Source organism: Cynocephalus volans, chromosome 3 (assembly GCF_027409185.1).
Source record: "Cynocephalus volans isolate mCynVol1 chromosome 3, mCynVol1.pri, whole genome shotgun sequence".
Classification (NCBI taxonomy): Eukaryota; Metazoa; Chordata; class Mammalia; order Dermoptera; family Cynocephalidae; genus Cynocephalus; species Cynocephalus volans.
In genome coordinates this window covers 63,011,918-63,033,331 of record NC_084462.1, presented here as the reverse complement: position 1 = coordinate 63,033,331, position 21,414 = coordinate 63,011,918, and the positions used below count along the sequence as shown (strand labels likewise).

At 45.8% G+C, this 21,414-nt stretch overlaps 1 protein-coding gene across 1 annotated transcript; it reads left to right on the top strand.

Annotated features, from left to right (window-relative positions):
• The first annotated feature begins 2,230 nt into the window (after positions 1-2,230).
• Positions 2,231-19,836, top strand: CHRNA3 (cholinergic receptor nicotinic alpha 3 subunit). Its single transcript, XM_063090017.1, has 6 exons — positions 2,231-2,732; positions 4,500-4,639; positions 4,754-4,798; positions 6,035-6,144; positions 13,868-14,879; positions 19,708-19,836. Exons 1-6 carry the CDS (start codon positions 2,231-2,233, stop codon positions 19,834-19,836), a joined length of 1,938 nt encoding a protein of 645 aa, XP_062946087.1.
• Positions 19,837-21,414: the final 1,578 nt, after the last annotated feature.

The following is a 21,414-nucleotide window of genomic DNA, read 5'->3' as shown; positions in this document are numbered from 1 at the left end:
ATGCCCTAATTGAAGAGGACTGAAGATTAGCAGCAGAAACAATAGCCCACACCACAAACATCTCAATTGGTTCAGCTTACACAATTCTGACTGAAAAGCTACAGTAGAGTGAACTTTCCCGCTTGATGGGTGCCAAAGCTGCTGTGACCCGGTCAGCTGCAGACAGGAGCAGAGCTTTCAATGGAAATTTTCAACAAATGGGATCAAGATCCTGAAGTATTTCTTCAAAAAATTATAGCAGGAGATGAAACATGCCTTTACCAGTATGATCCTGAAGTCAAAGCACCGTCAAAGTCATGACTACTAACAGGTGGAAGTGGTCCAGTCAAAGCAAAAGAGGACCGGTCAAGAGCAAAGGTCATGGCAACAGTTTTTTGGGATGCTCAAGGCATTTTGCTGTTGACTTTCTGAAAGGCCAAAGAAAGATAACGTCTACTTATCAGAATCTTTTGAGAAAGTTAGCCAAAGCTTTAGCAGAAAAACGCCAGGAAAGCTTCACCAGACAGTCTTTCTCCACCACGGCAATGCTCCTGCTCATTCCTCTCATCAACCGGGCAATTTTGCGAGTTTCTATGGGAAATCGTTAGGCATCCACATTACAGTCCTGATTTGGCTCCTTCTGACTTTATTTCTTAATCTTAAAAAATCTTCAAAGGGCACTCATTTTTCTTCAGTTAATAATGTAAAAAAGCCTGCACTGATGTGGTTAAGTTCCCAGGACCCTCAGTTCTTTAGGGATGTACTAAATGGCTGGTATCATCACTTACAAAATCCTCTTGAACTTGATGGGTTTAGGTCAAGAAATAAAGTTTATTTATTTATTTTTTAATCTTTTAATTTTACTTTTCCACAATCTTTTTGTCCTCTTGTATTCTATTGTATGCATGTTGAAGTTCTCCTGTATTCTATTGTATGTATGTTGAAGCACATTTAGGCTGTTTCTAGTTTGCAGCAATTATGAAGAGTGCTGCTATAAACATTCATGTATAGGATCGTGTGTAAACAAAAGTTTTCATTTCTCTAGATAAATACTAAGGAGTGTGATTGCTGGGTTATACGGTAAGTGTGTGTTTAACTTTACAAGAAACTGTCAAAGTGTTTGCTGGAGTGGCCGTACCATTTTGCAATCCTGCTAACAAAGCATGGGAGGTCCAGTTGACAGCATTTTTTATTTTAGCCATCTTAGTGGATGCGAAGTGGTATATCATCCTGGTTTAAATTTGTATTTCCCTAAGGCTAGAGATGTTGAACATCTTTTTATGTGCTTTTTTGTCTTCTGTATATACTCTTTGATGAAGTGTCTCTTTTGCTCATTTTAAAAATTAGGTTGTTAGTTTTCTTACCGTTGAGTATTTTAAAAACAACTTTATTGAGGTATAATTTACATACCATAAAATCCACCCATTTGAAGTGTACAATTCAGTGAGTTTTAGTAAGCTGATCACCATAATCCAGTTTTAGAACATCTGCATCAGTCCAGTAAGATTCCTTATATCCATCTGTACTTACTATGGAGTTTTGAGCGTTCTTTATGTGTTGTGGATACAAGTCCTTTGCTGAATATGTGATTGGCAATATATTCCCAATGAATGACTTTTTGCCAGACGAGTGAGAATATTTTAATTGGGGGCCTGAGAGGTGGGTCCCAATTCTTACATTTTCTGGGTCCTGCAAAATGTCTCCTTTAGTTTGGTTTTAATATGGGTAAAGGCGACTCACCACTTACTGAATGTCCAGAGGAGAGTTTATCACAAAACTCCTTCCTCCTGTGATAAAGGGACATCGAGGAAGCCTCCAGATGCTCCCTCATCCCTGTTGGGTGGTCAGAGAGGCCAAGGAGCCCTCGGGTTTCCCGCCTGGTCACTGCACGTTCCCGGGGCACCTAGGGTTGCCGATGGAGGCGGGCAGAGGGGTTCCGCAGGGGCCATTTCGAAGCCTCATTTTAAATTGTTTTATTTTTCTTTTGTTTTACTTTTTATTAAGCAGCATTTCAAACATACTCTAAAGTAGACAGACTAGTACAACAAACCTCCAGCTACCAAGCCTCGACAATTATCAATCCGTGGCCACCACTGTTTCTAGGGACTCCACCCCCCCAAGCATAAGGATTTTTTTAAATGCCAATATCATACCTAAAATATCCAACAAATAAATACTTAAGAGCGTCAAATATTAGAGGTCTCGTTTTGACGGTGTGTTGGAGCCTCTTCTACAGCGACTATGTAGCCTAATGGCCCCCAACCCGCTGCGGGAGCTGCACACGCCCCGGAAGCCAGGGACAGAGATTCGTCCCCTCTTCCTGGTGGCTGTGACAGGACCTGCTCCGGTCTGGCCGGGCGCCGGGCCGTCCGTGCGGCTACACACGGGGCAGCCGGCACGAGGGATTCGGGAGCCCTTTCCCGTAGGCGCGGCGCCCTCCCGCGCTCGCCCCGCCCACGCCCGAGGCTCCCGACGCTTCCCGGAGGGGGGTTGCCGCGTCCGAGCGCTCCGGGAACCCCACGGCGGCGCCGCCGGGAGGAGCCCCGCGTGTCCCCGCGCGCGCCCGGCTACGAGTCCGCGGTCTGCGCAGGGAGCCTCGGGAAGAGGCTGTCGCCGCGCCGGCCGCGCCCGCCCCGTCCGCGCGGGGTCTGCACCAGCCGGGACACCGGCCATGGACGCCCACCCGCTCTTGCCGCCCCGGGCGCCGCCGTCGCGGCCACTGCTGTTGCTGTTGCTGCCGCTGCTGCTGCCAGGTACAGGCGCCCCGAGTGGGGACGCCGGGTCCGAAGGGGCCGCCGCCGGGAGCACAGCGCGGGAAGCCGAGAGAAGGGGCGCGGGGGCTGGGGGCGCAGTTGCCGGAGCCCCGGAGCCCGCGTGGACTCGCTCCGGGCCGGCGGCGAGCTGGGCTGGGGGTGCCTTTCCTTCCCCTCCGGCTCGCCCCTCCCTGAGAGTCACTGGGAGCGTGGCGGGGGGCGCGGGGGAGGGGGAGGGTGCCCAGACCCGGCCCTTTCGTCCTGGGCGCGGGAGAGACGGATTCGAGTCCCCGCCCGGCCCGGCGCACTGGTTGCGGGACTGGCGCGCCCAGGCCTCCCCTTGCACCGTCTGCATCCCGCCCATCTCCTCGTTTTACGTATAGATGGGACAACTGTGACCAGAGAGGGTCAAGACTTGTCCAAGGCCCCCTGAGGGAGGGGGGAGTCGTTTCGGATCTGGAACTGGAGCGGGCGCGCCAGCCTCTCCTCCCCGTCCTGGTCCCCTCGCCCCTGACTGTGTTTGAGACCCTCAACCCGGGAGCGCGCCTCCCCGCCTGCCGCCCCGTGTCTGGAGGAGCCCGTAGGGGAGAAGCCGGCACTGACCCCGCTGCCAGAGGCTCTTTGGGTAGTCTGGGAGGGCTGGTAAATACCGAGGGACGGGGGACTCGGCGGAGCTGTCCTTGTGACCCCGGGCCGATAGTCTGTTGGGAAAACGCGTTGCGGCTCTGCACTCAGAGCGCTGTTTCTGGCATCCCCTACTCCGAGAGCCTTACACTCTCAACGGGCTCCTGCCTGTGGCCCCTTCTTTGGATCTGGGGAAGGGGACAGGGGGAGCAGGCAGAATCCCATTCCAAGACCTGAAGAAGTGGGGTCATACTATCCCAAAGATTTCCACACCCCTCTCCCCAAATTGTTCCCAGATGTGTAAGTGGGCAGCAGCAGACAGCTGACCCAAGATGCCTCACCTGGGCTGGGGTGTGGCTCATGAACAAAGGGGGCTGCCCAAGGGTTGCAGTGAGGTAAGGGTCTTCGATCAGGATTTGAAGACAGCATCAGCAGCAACATGGGTCACACTGTGAGATCATGGCAACCATGTGGGTGCCTTGGCTTCTAAGAAGGCTGGTGGCCGAACCCTTACAGGGCTCTGGGTGGGGTGAAGGGGAACCCCAGACCTGGGCTTCAGTCTCCCGCAGGCTGGGAGGCAGAATGTCTCTGCCTGGATGGCCCTGGCCCTGGGGGTGGACTGGTCATCTTGCCATCATGAAAGTAGTGGGTGGCTGTCTAGGCAGACTGCATGTCCACCACATCCCTGCCTGGTAGTAACAATACAGGTAAGGGTAGCTAATAGTTTTTACCACATGCCAGCACTGAGTTGAGCACTTCACTCATAACAGCTCTTGAAGCAGGTACATTTATAATCTTTATTTTGGCATACAAAGCAACTGAGGTTCAGAGAGGTTAAGCTACTCGCCTAAGCTCACACAGTTCACAAGTGGTTTGTCAGGATTTGCACTGGATCTGTCCAACTTTAGTGCCCAGGCTTGTCCCCACTCTGCTTCTCACTGAATGTATGTGACCTGGTAGAATCCCTTTCCTTCTTGAGACTCAGTTTCCCACTCTGTAACTCGAGGGGGCAGGACTAGCCTGAAAGTCTGGGTTCCACAGAGTGACCCTAGCAGGTGGAGGGGAGGATATAGGTGGATTATGTCCCAGGTAGGGGGGATTAGGACCGACTTCCCCTGGGGCTAACAGGACTGCTTCCCTCAGTGGCCAGCACCTCGGAGGCCGAGCACCGTCTATTTGAGCATCTGTTTGAAGATTACAATGAAATCATCCGGCCTGTGGCCAATGTGTCCGACCCAGTCATCATCCAGTTTGAGGTGTCCATGTCTCAGCTTGTGAAGGTGGTGAGTGATGGAGCCATGAGCCATGGCCATTGGGTATGGGACTTCTGCAGAAGCCTTTCCCAGAACCAGCCTTGTTTTTGTAATTCACCTGTCTATTTTAATCTCTCTTTGCAGGATGAAGTAAACCAGATCATAGAGACAAACCTCTGGCTCAAGCAAGTGAGTGACTCAGGCCCTAAGCACTGCTGCACCCTGGTGGTGACTGCTTTATTTGCTGTCAATGAACCAAAAATAGCCCAAAGATGGTGCTTCACTCCTCTGGATACAGACTGAGGTCCACTGGCTGGTCTGTCTTTTCTGGGGCTTGGGGTCACATGCACTGCTCTAGAGTCCCCCTGGAAGGACTGCAGGGCTCAGCGCCTTGAGTCACAGATGGATATACTGCAGCCTGGAGAGAGAGACCTTCTCCATGGTCACACAACAGAATGGGGACTGGAGCCCTCGCCCCCAACTCTTGGGTGGTTCCTGAAACCATCTCCTTCCATTCCTCTTGCCAAAAACCTATCCTTAAGTCAAAATGAGATGCTGTTGTTGTTAATGGTAGGGTGAGAGTAGGGAGTCTGAATTTTCTTGTTCGGGTTGATGCTGATGAAATTGGCTTCCACTTGTCCTCCCCAGGGAGGCTTTGTCCAGATCTGCTGAGACATAATAGCCCATTGGCCTGGTGGTGACCCTTCTGCCATCCTGCCCAGCTGAGCTCTCAGCTTACACAGCCTTTATCCCCAGGGGGCTGGAAAACCAGACAGGCACAGTGCCCCACCTAGTGCTCATCGATAGCACTCACTCCCTCTGTGGCTACAGCCTCACCCCTCTCCCCTTCAGTGCTCAGAACTCAGACCTCCCAGCCTCTGTGCCCAAACACTTCTTAGCCTCAATGGAATACAGGATGGCTTCTTCCCCCAGGACCTCTCAGAGGCTGGCCCTGCTTAACTTTGAGGTGGAAGAGGCTTCTGTATGTAATTGGAGAGCACCCTCTTATTGGGGATTGGTGGGGGTCTTGCCTGGAAAAGCACCTGGAGAGCCATTTCGTGGGATGTAAATAGCAGCTTAAGACATGGACCTGGACTGGTGCTCGAAATCCAGGAGGCTGGACCTGGCACTAGAAGCCATCAGAGAAAGCACTAATGGTCCCCATTTGATTGATGAGGGGCTGGGCTCCCCCACAGTCACGGAGAAAGCAGCTCCTCTAGAGGCAGGAGGTGGCCTGCAGACTCAGCCTGGTGTTCTCCTGCACTGCACCCGAGGGAGAAATTGGGCCAGCAGGGTTTGCAGCATGGAGGTGGCTCAGTGACACACAGCAGGGTGGGGAGTCACCAGGATGGGTGGTGTCAAGCAGAGTAAAACCAGGCTGGTCTTTTTGCTGTCTCCTTTTCCCTCCCTCCCTCTTCTCTCCAGATCTGGAATGACTACAAGCTGAAGTGGGACCCCTCTCACTATGACGGGGCAGAGTTCATGCGTGTGCCTGCGCAGAAGATCTGGAAGCCAGACATTGTGCTGTATAACAAGTAAGCTGCTGAGGGGCCCACACCCCTCAGGGCCGTCAGCCTGGGCTCTGGGTCCTCGGCCCACTGCTCTTGCAGACTGGCCTTCCTCACGCTTTTTCCCTCTGCACGTATTTATTGAGTTCCTACTGCATACCAAGTACTAGAGATGCCAGTGAACCACAGAGAGCAGCGTGGCTTCAAAGGGGCCGTTTGGGTGGAGGAGGGGCATCAGGAAGAGCTTCAGGGAAGAAGTGGCAGATGAATTGGGTCTTGAAGGTTGTATAGAATGTGGAAAAGGGGAGACAGAGCAGGAGAGGGCCCAGGGAGGCAGGAGAGTATGTTGTAGGCAGCTGAAATGACCTCATTGGCTGGACTGTGACATAAGGCTGGAAGGATCAGGGGACCAGCCCCAGTGTGTGGTAGGGGCAGTGCGAGATGCAGGGGAGGGCTGTGAATGTAGCATCTTTTGCCAGCTCTGTGCCAACAGACAGGAATGGGAGTTCATGGCTCCTGCCTCACCCTCTTCTTTGAAAGAGAATGAGGGTGTTGGAGAAAGTCAAAGCTGGGTGAGCCTGGGTCACATAACCCCAGGGTTCCCAGCCTGCTGACTGGCACAGTTTCTAAGGAGCTTTTTAAAAATACAGGTGTCTGCATTTAAAATATTTTCTTTGTTCCTCACTGTCTTTTACCTCAGTTGGTTAGAGCATGGTGCTGATGACACCAAGGTCCAGGGTTCGACCCCTGTGTTTGACCAGCCAGCCACCAAACATCAAACAAAAATAAAGTTAATATTTATTATATTATCTAAAAAAATCTCTGTGCCTGTCCCCAGGTCCTACCCCACAGAAACACTGAGTCCATGGGTGTGGGGTGGGCCCAGGAATGTGTGTTTTCCCAAAGGTGTCCTGGGGGCTGTGATAGGGAGCCTACTTTGAGGACCACTGATCCAGCCCATCCTGGACATTTCACAGACTAGAAATGAGGCCCAGAGTAGACAGATGACTTCATTCAGTGGGCACGTGGCAGAGGCAGGCCTGGGGTGGTCTCAGCAGTCCATTGTGGCTTTGGTGCCACTGTGAGCAGTGAATGCAGGAGGCTGATGCTGTGATCGGGGGCTAAGCTGGGCACTATAGCCCATCTCTGCCTCTGTCCTCAGACCTCTTCATTCTCCCCAGCAGCAAACCTGCAAACCTGCCATCAGGCAGTTACCCTGCTGCACGAGTGTCCCCTCCAAGCCTTCTCCCATTGGGAAAAGACTCTGAGCCTTGCAGAAAGGATTGATGGCCTCCCAGTAAGTGAAGCAGAATTCACACATGCAGAGTAGGCGAGCTTTCCGGCCCTGTGATCCCAGCCAATCTGGATCTCTGCATCCCAGTTGTACTTGAGAAGGGCGAGTCTAGGACTGGAGAGGGAAGTGGATGGTTCCTGCTGTCCAGAAAGCTGCTCGCAGGCCAGTCTCTCACAGTGGGCCACTTTGAGGCTCCTCTGGACCCAGATGCACATCTTCTTGCCAATTTCAGGAAGTTTCTCCTCTTTCTGTCTTTCAAAGGCTTTTCCTCTGCCAGTCTGATCCTGCCATTGTGGTGCCTCTAAAACCCATCTCTCTTTCCTGAGCCCAGACAAAACTAACACTTTCCACATTTAAGCACTTTTATTAGGCCAACATAAATTTTAACTGATAGTTTACAGTATGTACTACTTTGTTCTCCAGATATTGAAAAGTATCATTTCTGCAGCTGTGCTTTATCTCTAGAGTTATGTTTTAACCATGAAACATTTTCACTAAAACACTTCATATAGAATTAATCTAATATGATTTTAAGGAATAAAAGCATTCTGTGTTTAGGTTTTATGCCATATTAGTACAAACTAATAGGTTTTACTGTTAGTATTAGTACTGTTGGTTTTATGATTAGTATCAGGACTGGAGAAGCTATGTATTTTGCTGAATCCCACTTTCTGGTCCCTGGCAAAAACAAAAGGGGGTCTTTAATCACTCCAAAGACAGTCTGTGTTTTATTGTTTTCCCAAGGAAAAACAGCATTCATAAATGTTTCTTCCATGCATTTATATTTGTAAACGGGTCTTAAAGAACTGTGACACAAGATAAACTCAACCGGTTTGCAGAATTTTTTCTTTTCCCTGTGAGCTGTCATAGAAATCTCATGGTCCAAAGGCTCTTAGGGAATTGGGCAGAATTTGTAGAGAATTTGTGCTAAGCTAGAATTAAGAAAATGGGCAAAATTTTTAATCTTATGTTTTGGGTTTTATAGCTGTTTTCTTGCTGGCAGTTTTGGGTGAGCAGCTGGAGTGCTTTAGGACGTATGATTTTAACAATAATGAGAGATAGCCAAATGCTTCAGATTGGATGTAGAGAGGAGCAAATATCGGAAGGAATTTCCATGGAATCTGAAGCTGAAAATAACATTTAGAGAAAATCATTTGATTCATCTCCTCTCTCCTCATTAGAACTTAAATTTCCCAGGTTTGGCCTTCTGTTGAGGGTTTCTCTTCATTTTAACATACTAGAAACACCTTTTTTTCTTCTTATACCAAAATTACTCCTATGATATTTTGTTTTCTGAAGTTCATTCTCTAATGGAATCCTCACGGTTTTCACGGACACAAGATAGCCTAAGTTCTCGCAAGTTCATAACTCATTGTAGCCTTTTTAAAGACTACTTTTAGGTCACTTGGCTGGATGTAAAATCCTTGGCTCCTTTTTTTCTTTCATGGAAATCTTAAAAATGTTGCCTCACTATCTTCTGGTAGGAAGTGCTACTGTCAATATCTGATGTCAGTCTAATTTTCTTTTTCTTATAAAATAGGTGACTTTAGAGAGAGAATGGGGAGGGCCGGCCCGTGGCTCACTCGGTAGAGTGCGGTGCTGATAACACCAAGGCCCCGGGTTCGGATCCCATATACGGATGGCCGGTTAGCTCACTTTGGAGAGTGTGGTGCTGACAACACCAAGTGAAGGGTTAAGATCCCCTTACCGGTCATCTTTTAAAAAAAAAAAAAAAAAAAAAAAAGAGAGAGAATGGGGACACTATTAATAAATATACCAGGACTGTCCTGGGCAAATTGGGATCTTACTTATAAGTGAATTGTTCTTTGTGCTTGGCTACTCAAAGGATTTTTTGCTTTGTCTTTAGTTGTTTTACTAAGCACTGTGTACATAATAAACCTTTTAATCCAAGATAGTTTTTTTTTTTAATTATAGTTTTTAAGATTTGTTCTGTTCCATTGCTTTGATCTTGTCTACAGGAACTTCATTTTTACATACATTGGAACTTCTTTGTCTATATTCTCTATGTATTACGTTCTCTCAAATTCTTTTTGTTGTTGTTGTTTCTGTTTGATTTAAAAGAATTTTTTTCTCCTGTCTGTCTTCTGTTTCCATTGCTGTGCTTTCCATGGTGTCTGCTTGTTCTTATGTTTCTTCTAGTTTAGTCTTTATTTCTAAAATTTCCTTTTTCCTAATTCTTTCCTAAATTCTGTCCGTTCTTTATAATCTTCCTGTTGTTTAGCAAAATTATTTTTCTATTTCTGATTTATGCTGCTCTTTCACCATTCTAAAGATTTCTTAGTTTCTTTTAGCTGAATTTGTAATATCACCAGTTTCATTGCTTTTGTGGCTCTGATTTTTGTGGTGTGCCCTTGTCTGCTTGTGTGTTATTGAGTTACTCATTTTTATATTTTTCTTACAATATGATTCATATGGGGTTCTGTTACTTTTGTTTAAATAGATGGCCTTTGCTCTACCTTTAGGACAAGCCTCTGGAGGGGATGGGAGTGGATAGGTAGGTCTGTTTCACCTGCTTGAGAGTTCCCTCCTCATACAGTTACCTTGATGTGACAGAAGCCTGGCCTCTATGTGCAGCCACCTCCAGTCTAAGAGCTGCCACCTCTGGACATGACTTCTCTTGTTTCTGAACCTTCTTTCTCTTCTCATCCACATTTTCCTACCCTGTTCAGTTTGGATCCTACCCACGAGCAGCTTTTCCTCTGAGTGCATCTCTGTCATTCTGGAAGGGACTTTGGGAAGGTATTTCTGAGATCCTTGAGGGCCTGCCCAGCCCAGACTGACTTCTCTGCAGACCCTAAGTGGATTCCCATGGTCTTTTTTTGTTCTCACCCACAAATTGAATTCTGTGGCGCCCCTCTGTGTTTCAGCATTCTCCTTGCTGGGGACTCAATGAACAGTGGGGTCCTCTTTTTTGAGAGGTAGCCACTTCTTGGAGATTTCTTTGTCTGGAGCTTTTAGAACAGGAAACTCTCCTTTCTCTTCCCTCGGCTACCTCCGCCCAGCAGCTAATCCTGCACAGTCCCACAGCTCCTGGTAGTGTGGCTCTCTGACAGCATGCTCTCATAGTCTGAGGTTCATGGGACACCATGTTGTAACCTAACTTTGTTGACGATATGGGCAGTAGGTTTGTTCTTTTGCAATCCTAGTTGCCCTCTTTTTCTGCAGCAATTTGGAGTGATTTAAAAAACCTACACCATTGTGATTTTTCTCAGACCACTCACCACCCTCACCTGCTGACATTTTTTTTTTTTTTTTGGTATTTGTTTTGTTTGTTTTTGTTTTTTATAATTCAATTTTATTTATATTTATTTTGTGGGGTACAGTGTGTTAATTCAATACATGCATATCCTGATGTATTCAATGATTCACTTAGGGTAGATAGCACAGTTTTGTTCCCCTTAGTTCACCCCTAGTCTTCCCCCGTACCCCGCACTCCAGCCTCTGGTATCCATTACTCTACTCTCTACTTTAAAAAAAAAAAACAAAGATTAACATCCTTATTGCAAAAAGAACTCTAAAAAATGAATTAGAAAAATCCAAGCAGAAATTTGGTTAAAGACATGAGCATACCCCAAAAGAAACACACCTGGTTAATAAGTACATTCTAGGATCTGGTTGTGGGTGTAGGCAGGGTGGGCCTACCCCGGTCTCAGGACCCCTGGGTGTCAGGGCTGGCCCTATTGCTGGCCTGGATGTGTGGCGGCAGGGGCGGGGCTCAGGCCTACAGCCCCCCGACTCTCAGGACTCCAGGGTGGGCCGCTTACGTTCTTAATCACCCCTTGTATTAAAGTGATACTTCAGCTAATCGTTTGTGCCCACCCTGCCTTTTCTTTTTTTTAATCAGTTCACTTGGTTTGGCAGTAAGTTGGCTCCGATCCTTCCCACCTCTGCTGTCCTTGCTGCTGGCCATCTCTTGGGCTCCCTCTGGGGGTGAGATCTTCATATATTTTTTGGTCATTCATTTGGTCAACAAATATTTACTCAGTGCCCTCTAGGTGGCTGGTGCTGTGCCAGGCCTCAGTCCCCAGCTGGATCTTTGTGTTCTCTGTCTCTTGGTGGCAGAGACATGACTGTTGAAACTGCCCCAAAAAGCAAACAAGCCTTCTGATCTGGGCAGACACAGCCAGGGGGTTCGGTGGGCAGCAGCCTCAGTGACCAGGATACCTGGAAACGAGCAGAAATGAGCGCTGCAACCAAGGTAAGTTTATCTGTGGTGCCTGTCCTTTGTGCACACACACATTCTGTGACTCCTCACTTGGGGACCCCCGTTCCAAATGGTCAATGCTCTGCCACAAACTTTCTACGCAACCTTGAGCAAATCATTCCTGTCTTCTGATCCTCAATTTTCTCTTCAGTAAAATGAAGGGATTGGACTGGAGCAGGGGTTGGCAAACTTTTTCTGTAAAGGACCAGGTGGTAAAACATTTTAGACTTTGTGGGTCAGAGTCTTTCGCAGCTATTCAGCTCTGCCCTAGTAGCTCAGGAGTAGCAGTAGTCACTAGGCAACAGATGGGAGTGGCTGTGTTCCAATAAAAGTTTATTGACGGAAAAAGAGGCAGGCCCCTGGGTGACAGTTTGCCAACCCCTGAACTAGACGCTGGGCTCTGAACGTTCCTTTCTGCTCTGACATTTTGTTCATTCGGGATGCCGTAAGGAACTTTGTTCAAGGCCTCCGTCTTCTCAAGGGTCTTTTCAACCTTCTGCTTAGCTGAGCCCTCCCAGGGGCTCCTCAGGTGCTGAACATGGGCTGAGTCCACTTGGGGGCTATGTGGATCCCTCCCCTCACCCCACCCCTCGTACCTCTCCCTTTCCAGAGCCAGGCACTGGGAATAATCTTGTGGGGAATTCAGGGCACAGTAGGAGTGAAGTAGGGGCTAAGTATGTATAAACTCAGCAGGGCATCTTTGGGGAAAACTAGCCAACTGGAATAAAAGTGGGTAGTGGCTTTGGCATTGAGCCTTCATGTGTTAGGATTGTCCTGCTTAATGGAGGTACATGGGAATGGGAGGGCCAGAGGCTAGCAAGGAGGAAAGACATGCACTGGGACGTTCCCCTTCTGTTTTCACAGGTTCCTACCCAGTATAGGTTGAGCATCCCTAATCTGAAAATCCGAAATCTGAGATTCTCCAAAATCTAAAACTTTTTGAGCACTGACATGATGCTTAAAGGAAATGCTCTTTGGAACATTTCACACTTTTTTTAGGTTTCCAGATTAGGGATGCTAAACTGGTTACATTTCTACAAGTATTCCAAAATCTGAAAAAATCCAAAATCTGTAATACTTCTGATCCCAAACATTTAGGATAAGGGATACTCAACCTGTAACAGCAGCACAAGAATATCCCTAAATGTTTGGGTTTTGTAATTGTTTTTCAGCTCTTCTGGTACAAGGCAGAGGGGTGTATGGTAGTTGTCCCCTTTTGAAGGACACGAAAACCTTCAAATGCAGAATGCTAAGGAACCCAGTAGGGCTGATCCAAAGAAGTATCAAGAGCCTTCATTGGGCAGGGATGTTATTAGGACCAGTCGGACGACCTCTCAGGTGACCTCTTCTGGCCACTGCATGTGGAATGTCAAATGCAAGACTCAACAGGGTATTGAGTTTGTCATCAGCAGATCTTCTGTTCAACAAATCAATATGACAATTCTGAGTATCTGTGCAAAAAGAAAGTCAGGTTACACTAGCTAAAAAGAAGGGAGAAGAAACATGAGGAGAAAATGGGGACAGATAGGGAAACAGAAAGTGAAGGAACCTATTACGCTGAATTTTTAAGACAAGGAATCAGAAAACAGGATTATTCCTTGTAAACCAATGCTGGGAAGAACAGGGAGTGTGGGGAATGGTGGAATCCAGATCCAGAGGTAGGGTCTGAAAACAAACCCATCCGATAAGGCCCAGTATAATGGGAGTGGCTCCCACGGGTGGTCTGTGCAGCGCCTTCCAGCTCCATAGCTGGTGTCGCACACACATTGGGTACCCGGTGGAAACTGCATGAAGAAACTTTAACAAGTTCCAAACCGTGGGACGGCAGGTGGCAAATGTACCCAAAGGCTGCCTAAACACCTGGCTCCAGGATGGCAACCTGGATCCCATTTCTTTAGAAAATTAAAGCGGGGAAAATCCTTTTCTGGCATTTGGGAGTGTGTCTGTAAACACCAAGTTGGGAGTTGTATGTTGTGGAATAAACAAGTGACGTGCCCCAAGGGGTGATGAGTATGTCAGGTTTTTGGGGGGAGAAGGGGGTCTGGGCTTCAGGATCCCCCTTGGCAAATGGGGCAGTGAGCCAGGTGACCTTTGATGGCCCTTTTAACTCTCAAATTCTGCAGTTTTACAAATCATTACTTGCCATTTACCTGCTGGCAGTGTGAGAAGCTGGACTAAGTGACTATGCGGTAATGACCATGTGTTGCCACGCCTCTTCTTTGTCTTTGCAGTGCTGTTGGGGATTTCCAGGTGGACGACAAGACTAAAGCCTTACTCAAGTACACAGGGGAAGTGACTTGGATCCCTCCAGCCATCTTTAAGAGCTCGTGCAAAATCGATGTGACCTACTTCCCGTTTGATTACCAAAACTGCACCATGAAGTTTGGTTCCTGGTCCTACGACAAAGCGAAAATCGACCTGGTCCTGATCGGCTCCTCCATGAACCTCAAGGACTACTGGGAGAGTGGCGAGTGGGCCATCATCAAAGCCCCTGGCTACAAACATGACATCAAGTACAACTGCTGTGAGGAGATCTACCCGGACATCACGTACTCACTGTACATCCGGCGCCTGCCCTTGTTCTACACCATCAACCTCATCATCCCCTGCCTGCTCATCTCCTTCCTCACCGTGCTCGTCTTCTACCTGCCCTCCGACTGCGGCGAGAAGGTGACCCTCTGCATTTCTGTCCTCCTGTCTTTGACCGTGTTTCTCCTGGTGATCACCGAGACCATCCCATCCACCTCGCTCGTCATCCCCTTGATTGGCGAGTACCTCCTTTTCACCATGATCTTCGTGACCTTGTCCATCGTCATCACCGTCTTTGTGCTCAACGTGCACTACAGAACCCCGACCACCCACACGATGCCCATGTGGGTAAAGACCATATTCTTGAACTTGCTCCCTCGGGTCATGTTCATGACCAGGCCGGCAAGCAATGAGGGAAACCCTCAGAAGCCAAGGCCCTCCTACGGTGCTGAGCTCTCAAGTCTGAATTGCTTCAGCCGTGTAGAGTCCAAAGGCTGCAAGGAAGGCTACCCCTGCCAGGATGGGATGTGTGGTTATTGCCACCACCGCAGGATAAAAATCTCAAATTTCAGTGCCAACCTCACGAGAAGCTCCAGTTCTGAATCCGTTGATGCTGTGCTGTCTCTCTCTGCTTTGTCACCAGAAGTCAAAGAAGCGATCCAAAGTGTCAAGTATATTGCTGAAAATATGAAAGCACAAAATGAAGCCAAAGAGGTAAGGATATGCTTGTTATTACGTTGGTCACTCATTCAGCAAACATTTAAAGGTTCCTTGTGGGACTAGCACAGAGTCAGGGGTGAGAAATTAGACTCTGGAGTCGGCAGCGTGTGTTCAGACCAGTTGTATGTCTTTGGATATGTTACCTCACCTCTCTGGGTCTGTTTGCTCATCTGTAAAATGGGATAATAAAGCTGGTGAGCGTATGGTGCCCTGAAGTTAGCCACTGGGCTGCCAGTGTTCTAGGCTATTAAAGCACATGATGCCAAGAGAGTGGATTAAGGGATAAGCTGGAAAAAGCCATGAGGCCAGATTGTCTCCAAGTTAGTCTTGATCAGCTGAGGTTACATTTTTATTTTTACTTCATAATTGTGTGTATGTGTGTGTCTTCTCATTGAGGTATAACTTACATGGAGTAAAGTGCACACCTAAGTGTACAGCTTGATGAATTTTTACACTATGTATACACCCATGTAATAATGATCCAGACAAAGATACGGAATATTTCCAGTGCCTCAGAAAGTTCCCCAATGCTCCTTCCCAGTCATGGTCTCTCTTCCCCCTCAGTAACCACTGTCCTGAGTTCCTTTACATCAATTAGTTTTACCCATTCTTGAACTTCATATAAATGGAATTGCATAGTATAAACTTTGTTTCATGTCTGATTCTTTCATTGAACATAATGTCTTTGAGGTTTATCCTTGTTTCTGTTTCTTTATTATTGGTGTGTAATATTTCACAACATGACTCTACTGCCTTCTGTTTATTTCACAATTGTTGGACATTTGGTTATTTCCAGTTTGGGACTGGTATGAATAAAACTGCTATAAACATTCTTGCTCATGTCTTTCAGCGAATGTATACGCTCATTTCTGTTGGATCTTTATGTAGGAGTGGAATTGCTGGATCATTGGACCCTGGACCTTGATGTTATCAGCACCATGCTCTAACCATCTGAGCTAACCCGCCACCCTCAGAGCTTTATTTTTAACTTTAGTGGATGCTGTAAGGTTTCCAACATGTGTGAAGTGGTATCTCACTGCTGTTTTAATTAGCATTTCCCTGTTGAGTAGTTATTAGGGCTCTTTTTCATATGCTTATTGGCCATTTGGATATCTTCCTTTGTGGAATATCTCTTCACATTCTTTTGCTCTTTTTTTTTTTAAATTGAGTGAACTTAGTTCTATTTTCTTTGAAAATCTTATGCTAGAACTAATATCAAGTACTAAGAATAGGAGACTTTTATACTAAATAATGTTATGTGTCTGGTATGACCCTCTTTATACCCCCAAGGTTACCCGGATCACACTCAGTAATTTTATAAGCTCTGCTTTAAAATTAAACAGCTCTGCCTTAAGTTGTTTAGTGGCTAAGAGCTAATTACCAGATAATTTCAGCTCCTGATGCACTGTAGATAATTAACGTTGCTGAAGAATGTCTGGAGCCTCTTTTATTCAGCAGTGAATGGCATGCCAAAGTAGATGAGACAGGAGGGAGACAGCCACAGCTGCCCTCTTCCCCTCACCCCCACTCATCTGAGCAATCTGAGCACATCTTGGGACTCTAACAATGCAAAACCTCCAGCTGATCCCAGTAAGTTAGCCAAAAAGTCAAGCACTCCTTTAAATTCAGTTGAAGCAATTGTTAGACACTAAGTAAATGATCAGTGAAAATCTCTTAATTATCTAACACTGATAACATTTGCAGACTCCTCTACTTCTTTACCCGCTTTTAAAATAATCATTGCTTTTAAGTTAGCATTGACTTTAGTTAAAATCAAGATCCCATACTCTAGCCTTTGTCAGGCTATTAGAAATTGCCTTTATTCCAAAAATCATTTGCTAGACACTGTACAAGGTGTTAGAGTAAAACTTATTTACTAGACACCATACAAGGTGTCTAAGACATGGAGACAGACATGTAAAAAAGAATTATTGAAAGGGAGGTCAGAAACAAATATAAGATGGGTAAATTAGTGAAATGGTCTGACCGTAGCAGTAGGGAGTAGGGTCTTTGGCAAACTAGTGACATAGGATCTATCTCGGGGCAGCCATTGTTCACTTCTGGTCATGTGTTACCAGGTGGGAACGTGGGCCCATTATTGCTAGAGTTTTAATCTGAATGTTGTTCCTTTGTGAGTAATCGATTCTGTTTAGAAATGATTTGAAATTTCTATTTGTAGAGAAATCTAGTGACATCATACACAAGTGTCTAGGTTGTGGTCTCTCCTAACCTGTTTGGCATTCTGACAAACCATTTCTTTCTGAGGTTCCCATCTTTCCTTAATTCTGGGAGATTCAAGCTTATGACTTCTATAAAGATTCCTTCCCTGAGCTCCTGTTGTACAGACCTGCACATGTCTGTGCACAGCCCCCCATCTCAGCTTCTCCTGTACACCCCCACCCTTCCTTCCTTCCCGCCGCCCCCTGGGAGAGCTCCTCAGTCTCACCTCCCATCTCACTGCTTCTTTCCTGGGCTGTATCTACCTTGCCAGTTATCCCATCTCTTGAGTTCTTTAACTCAACATTTCAATATTTTATATCTGTTATTTCCACTCGGTTCTTCCATAAAACTGCTTGTTTCTACCTCACATTTCCAGTAGTCTCTTATCTGAAGATATCATGTTTATTTTAAATGCTTGACCTGTCTGCTCCATGAATCTTCTTTCATAGCTAAGTTGGTGTATTCTGGGCCTGTAAACTCACTTTTTCCTGGGGATGTCAGCCATCCTTGCTTAATTGTGTTTGGGGAAAGGGCCAAAACCCAGGCTCCACAAGGCTGAGGGGCCACATGGCCAGACTGAGCTAGATCACCCTTGAAAGGTGCTGCCTCCCCTCCAGGTGACCTTGTCTCTCAAGGGACATCTTTCTACCTCCCACCTGGCTCCAATCCCCTCCAAGTCCCTTCTGCTGGACTGAAATTGTTCAGCCCTTGACGTGGGAAGGGGTCGAGGGAAGCCTCGGGCTGCACCAGTCAGTGGGCACCTTCTGTCCTTTCCCGTTCCCTTCAGCCGGGGTCTTCTTTGCTCACAAATTGCCCCCAAACCTGTATCTCTGGCTGTGAGTGGGCAGGCTGAAGAGGCAAAGTGGTGGGGGAGACAAGAGCACCACCCCAAGCCTTCCTCGGCCGTCCCTGCCACCAAGACCCCCCCTTGACCAGAACTGCCATCCCCTACCCCATGTACACACTGTCAGGCCACCAGGTTTCCAAGAGTCTTTAAAGCACAGTCACACACTCCTCTCGCTCCTGGCCATCTCCAGGGTTTGGCTGGGCAAGGAAGCCAGGCTTGGACTAATTCATCATTTTGCCTCCCCATGACTCATCATTAGTTCCAAAGTTTCCGGAGAATAGCTAATATCATTGTGCTTTAAAGACTTTGAGTTAGATATAAAATTCATATCTACCGAGCTCTTTTTGCAGCACTATTTGCATTCATGTGTAAGACCCAAGTCCCATCTTTCTTCAGTAGGCTAAACCATGTGATTTGTTGTTATAGGGAGATTTATATGTCATTTTGTAAAAATCTGTATTAATATCAATAGGTAGTTTTCATTAAGGATTCTACTGAAACAATCTCTGAGATAGATACTGTTCTTATTTTAAAGATTCTCCATTACTGTTCTCCATTTTACAGATGAGGAAACTGAGGCTAGGGGCAGTCATGTAATTTACCCAGATTCTCATAACTAAAAAGGAGCAGAGCTCGGACTATAATTAAAGTTTGTCTCCAAGTCTCTGCTTACTGCCCCTCACCCCCCCAAACCCCCAGCTCCTAGAGGCTTAGGAGGTTTAGCCGGTAGGGGGTGGATAGGAATCACACCATCTATGGTATATTTACAAACTATGGTATTTACAAACTAGTCTTAGGAGTTCAGATAACCTGTGGCAAATACGGCATTATAATTCATCTATGACTTTTAGTGTCACCAAGAGGACACATCTACTGAAGCTCATACTGGTGAAATAAAATCCTTGTCTCCCAGCCCCATTTCAGTGCACTTAATTAAATTACTCAATTACATGCTGCCTCTTTATTATGTGATTATTGCTTCAAAATCAGTTGATTCATGGGTTCTTTCTTTCTCAACTCAATTATGGTTTCTTTGCTTTCTGAATTGTCTAGAAGTATAATCACCATACAATTCTTTTTCCTATTTCAAGACTAAATTGAAGTTATATTATATACGATCAGTCTTGCTCGCTCTTCCATCTTTTATTGTCAGCAATTATTTCTGATGTTTGGCCTGTCCTACAACTGTACAGTATTCCGTGATACTTTGGCCTTACAACTGAAGATGACATTTGGTCAGTTGGGCATTGTGGAGGGGGTGGTGGGAGGGAGCGAGCGATGATGGGCTTGCCCTGATGGGCTTATTTCATTTTTGGAAGAGATGTGTCAGGAGGAAATTAGTATCTAAAACTGGATCAGAACTAGTTCTTTGAAACAATGGTAAATGATGTAGGATTGTATTAGCCATTCTAACAAAGGCCCAGAATTCTTCTATGGAGACATAAGTCAAGTAACTGGTTTTACTAACTTTATAAAATCATAATTTGATTTAGAAAAAAAAGTTAGGTATACATTAAGAAATTTCTGATTTGCAGTAGTTAACATGACAAATATTTTATACCTGTATCTGTACTGCATAAAGAGAAACTTGAGAAAGGTAGATTTCCTTGGACTACATCAATTACAAAAAAAAAAAAAGTTGTCTTGCATATTGGAGACAAATCAGCTGCTTCTACTACTGCACCATATTTATTAGAATATTGATAATGCATTCAATTTGCCTTTCCCTTCATGCTTTTCATTTTTGTTTTTCAGATTCAAGACGATTGGAAGTATGTCGCCATGGTGATTGATCGTATTTTTCTGTGGGTTTTCATCCTGGTGTGCATTTTAGGGACAGCAGGATTGTTTCTGCAACCCCTCATGGCCAGGGATGATGCCTAAGCACAAAACTGTGTGTTTGCCTGAGGGACTTGTTTCTTGATAGTGACAATCGTTCTGTTACCAAGCTATCAGCTATCAGCTTTGTTTTTGGCATTTCAATGTGTATTTACTTGCCAGTTGTTGTGGTTTTTTTGTCAAAAAAGGAATCATGCAAGAAAAATGCCAAGAATATTTGTAATGGATAAGTGAACATTTAACTAGCCTTTTTGGTAAGGTAATGTCATAATATAATTCTCCTACAGTAAATAGTATGCTGTGCTATGGAACGTGTAGAACCGTTCCCCTTCTTTTAGTGGTTGAGCTATAACTGAATAGAAAAATTTGCTGTACAGAAATATGAAAGTCCATTCAGTTCAATATTACCACAGATCTCCCAATGGTGTTTCTTAGCCCATAATCTCCTTGACATTTTATACTATTTCAACAATACCCCACTACCACCACCATGTCTTAGTGCGCATTTCTTATTTACTTTTTTTCAGGAGTCAAAGGGCCACACTTCCACTTCAGAGGGCCTCAACTGTTTATCTTGTACAGTTCTCAATTATTGTACCGTGAAAGATGATGCCTAGTTACACATTCACTGTTAATGGACTTGGTCTGTTTGGGCTGCTATAACAAAATGCCATAAACTTGGTGGTTTATAAACAATAGAAATTTCTCACAAATGTGTAGGTTAGGAGGTTCAAGATCAAGGCACAAGTAGATTTGGTGTCTGGTGACAGCCCTCTTCCTCATACAGGGTGCCTTCTAGCTATGTCCTCATAGGCTGAAGGGGCTAGCTAGCTCTCTGGGGTCTCTTTTATAAGGACACTAATCCCATTTATAAAGGCTCTGCCTTTCTCATCTGATCATCTCCCAAAGGCCCCACCTTCTAACACTATCACATTGGGGGTTAGGTTTCAACATAAGAATTTTGAGAGAACACAAACATTCAAACCATGGCATGAACCTTTAGAACAGGGTTTCTCAGGCTTAGCGCTATTGGCATTTTGGGCTGGATAAATATATGTTGGGGTGGGGGTGTGTGTGTGTATACTATATATTATAGGATCTTTAGCAGCACCCTGGCCTCCACCTACTAGATGACAATGACACACCTTCCTTGCCTGTTGTGACAACCAAAAATGTCTCCAAACATTGTTAAATGTCCCCTCAGGGGCAAAATTGCCCCTGGGTGAGAAGCACTGCTTTAGACAAATTATTTTTTTTATCAGTGCCTAGTAATTGTCATTAAGAGAGCATCTCACGCTACACTTCATAATCTGAATAATCACTGACAGAGATGATGACTCACAAACTGTTTGAATCTTCTCACTAGTCGTGTTTTTCCTATGCAAAAATAAAACTGACAAAATTTTAGCCCACTGTGATTCATGTTTCAATAAGCCAAAAGGAAAAGTTCTATAAAATTTATTTATATATAAAAATCTTAACTATAACGAGGATATAAGAGGTATCGGGTATGTACAAGTTAAGATAGCTAACAGGCAATTTAAATTCATCAAAGCAGACTTTCACTCATTAAATGGCATTAAACACCTGCCTACAGTAAAATGCAAATTGAACTTAGATGGG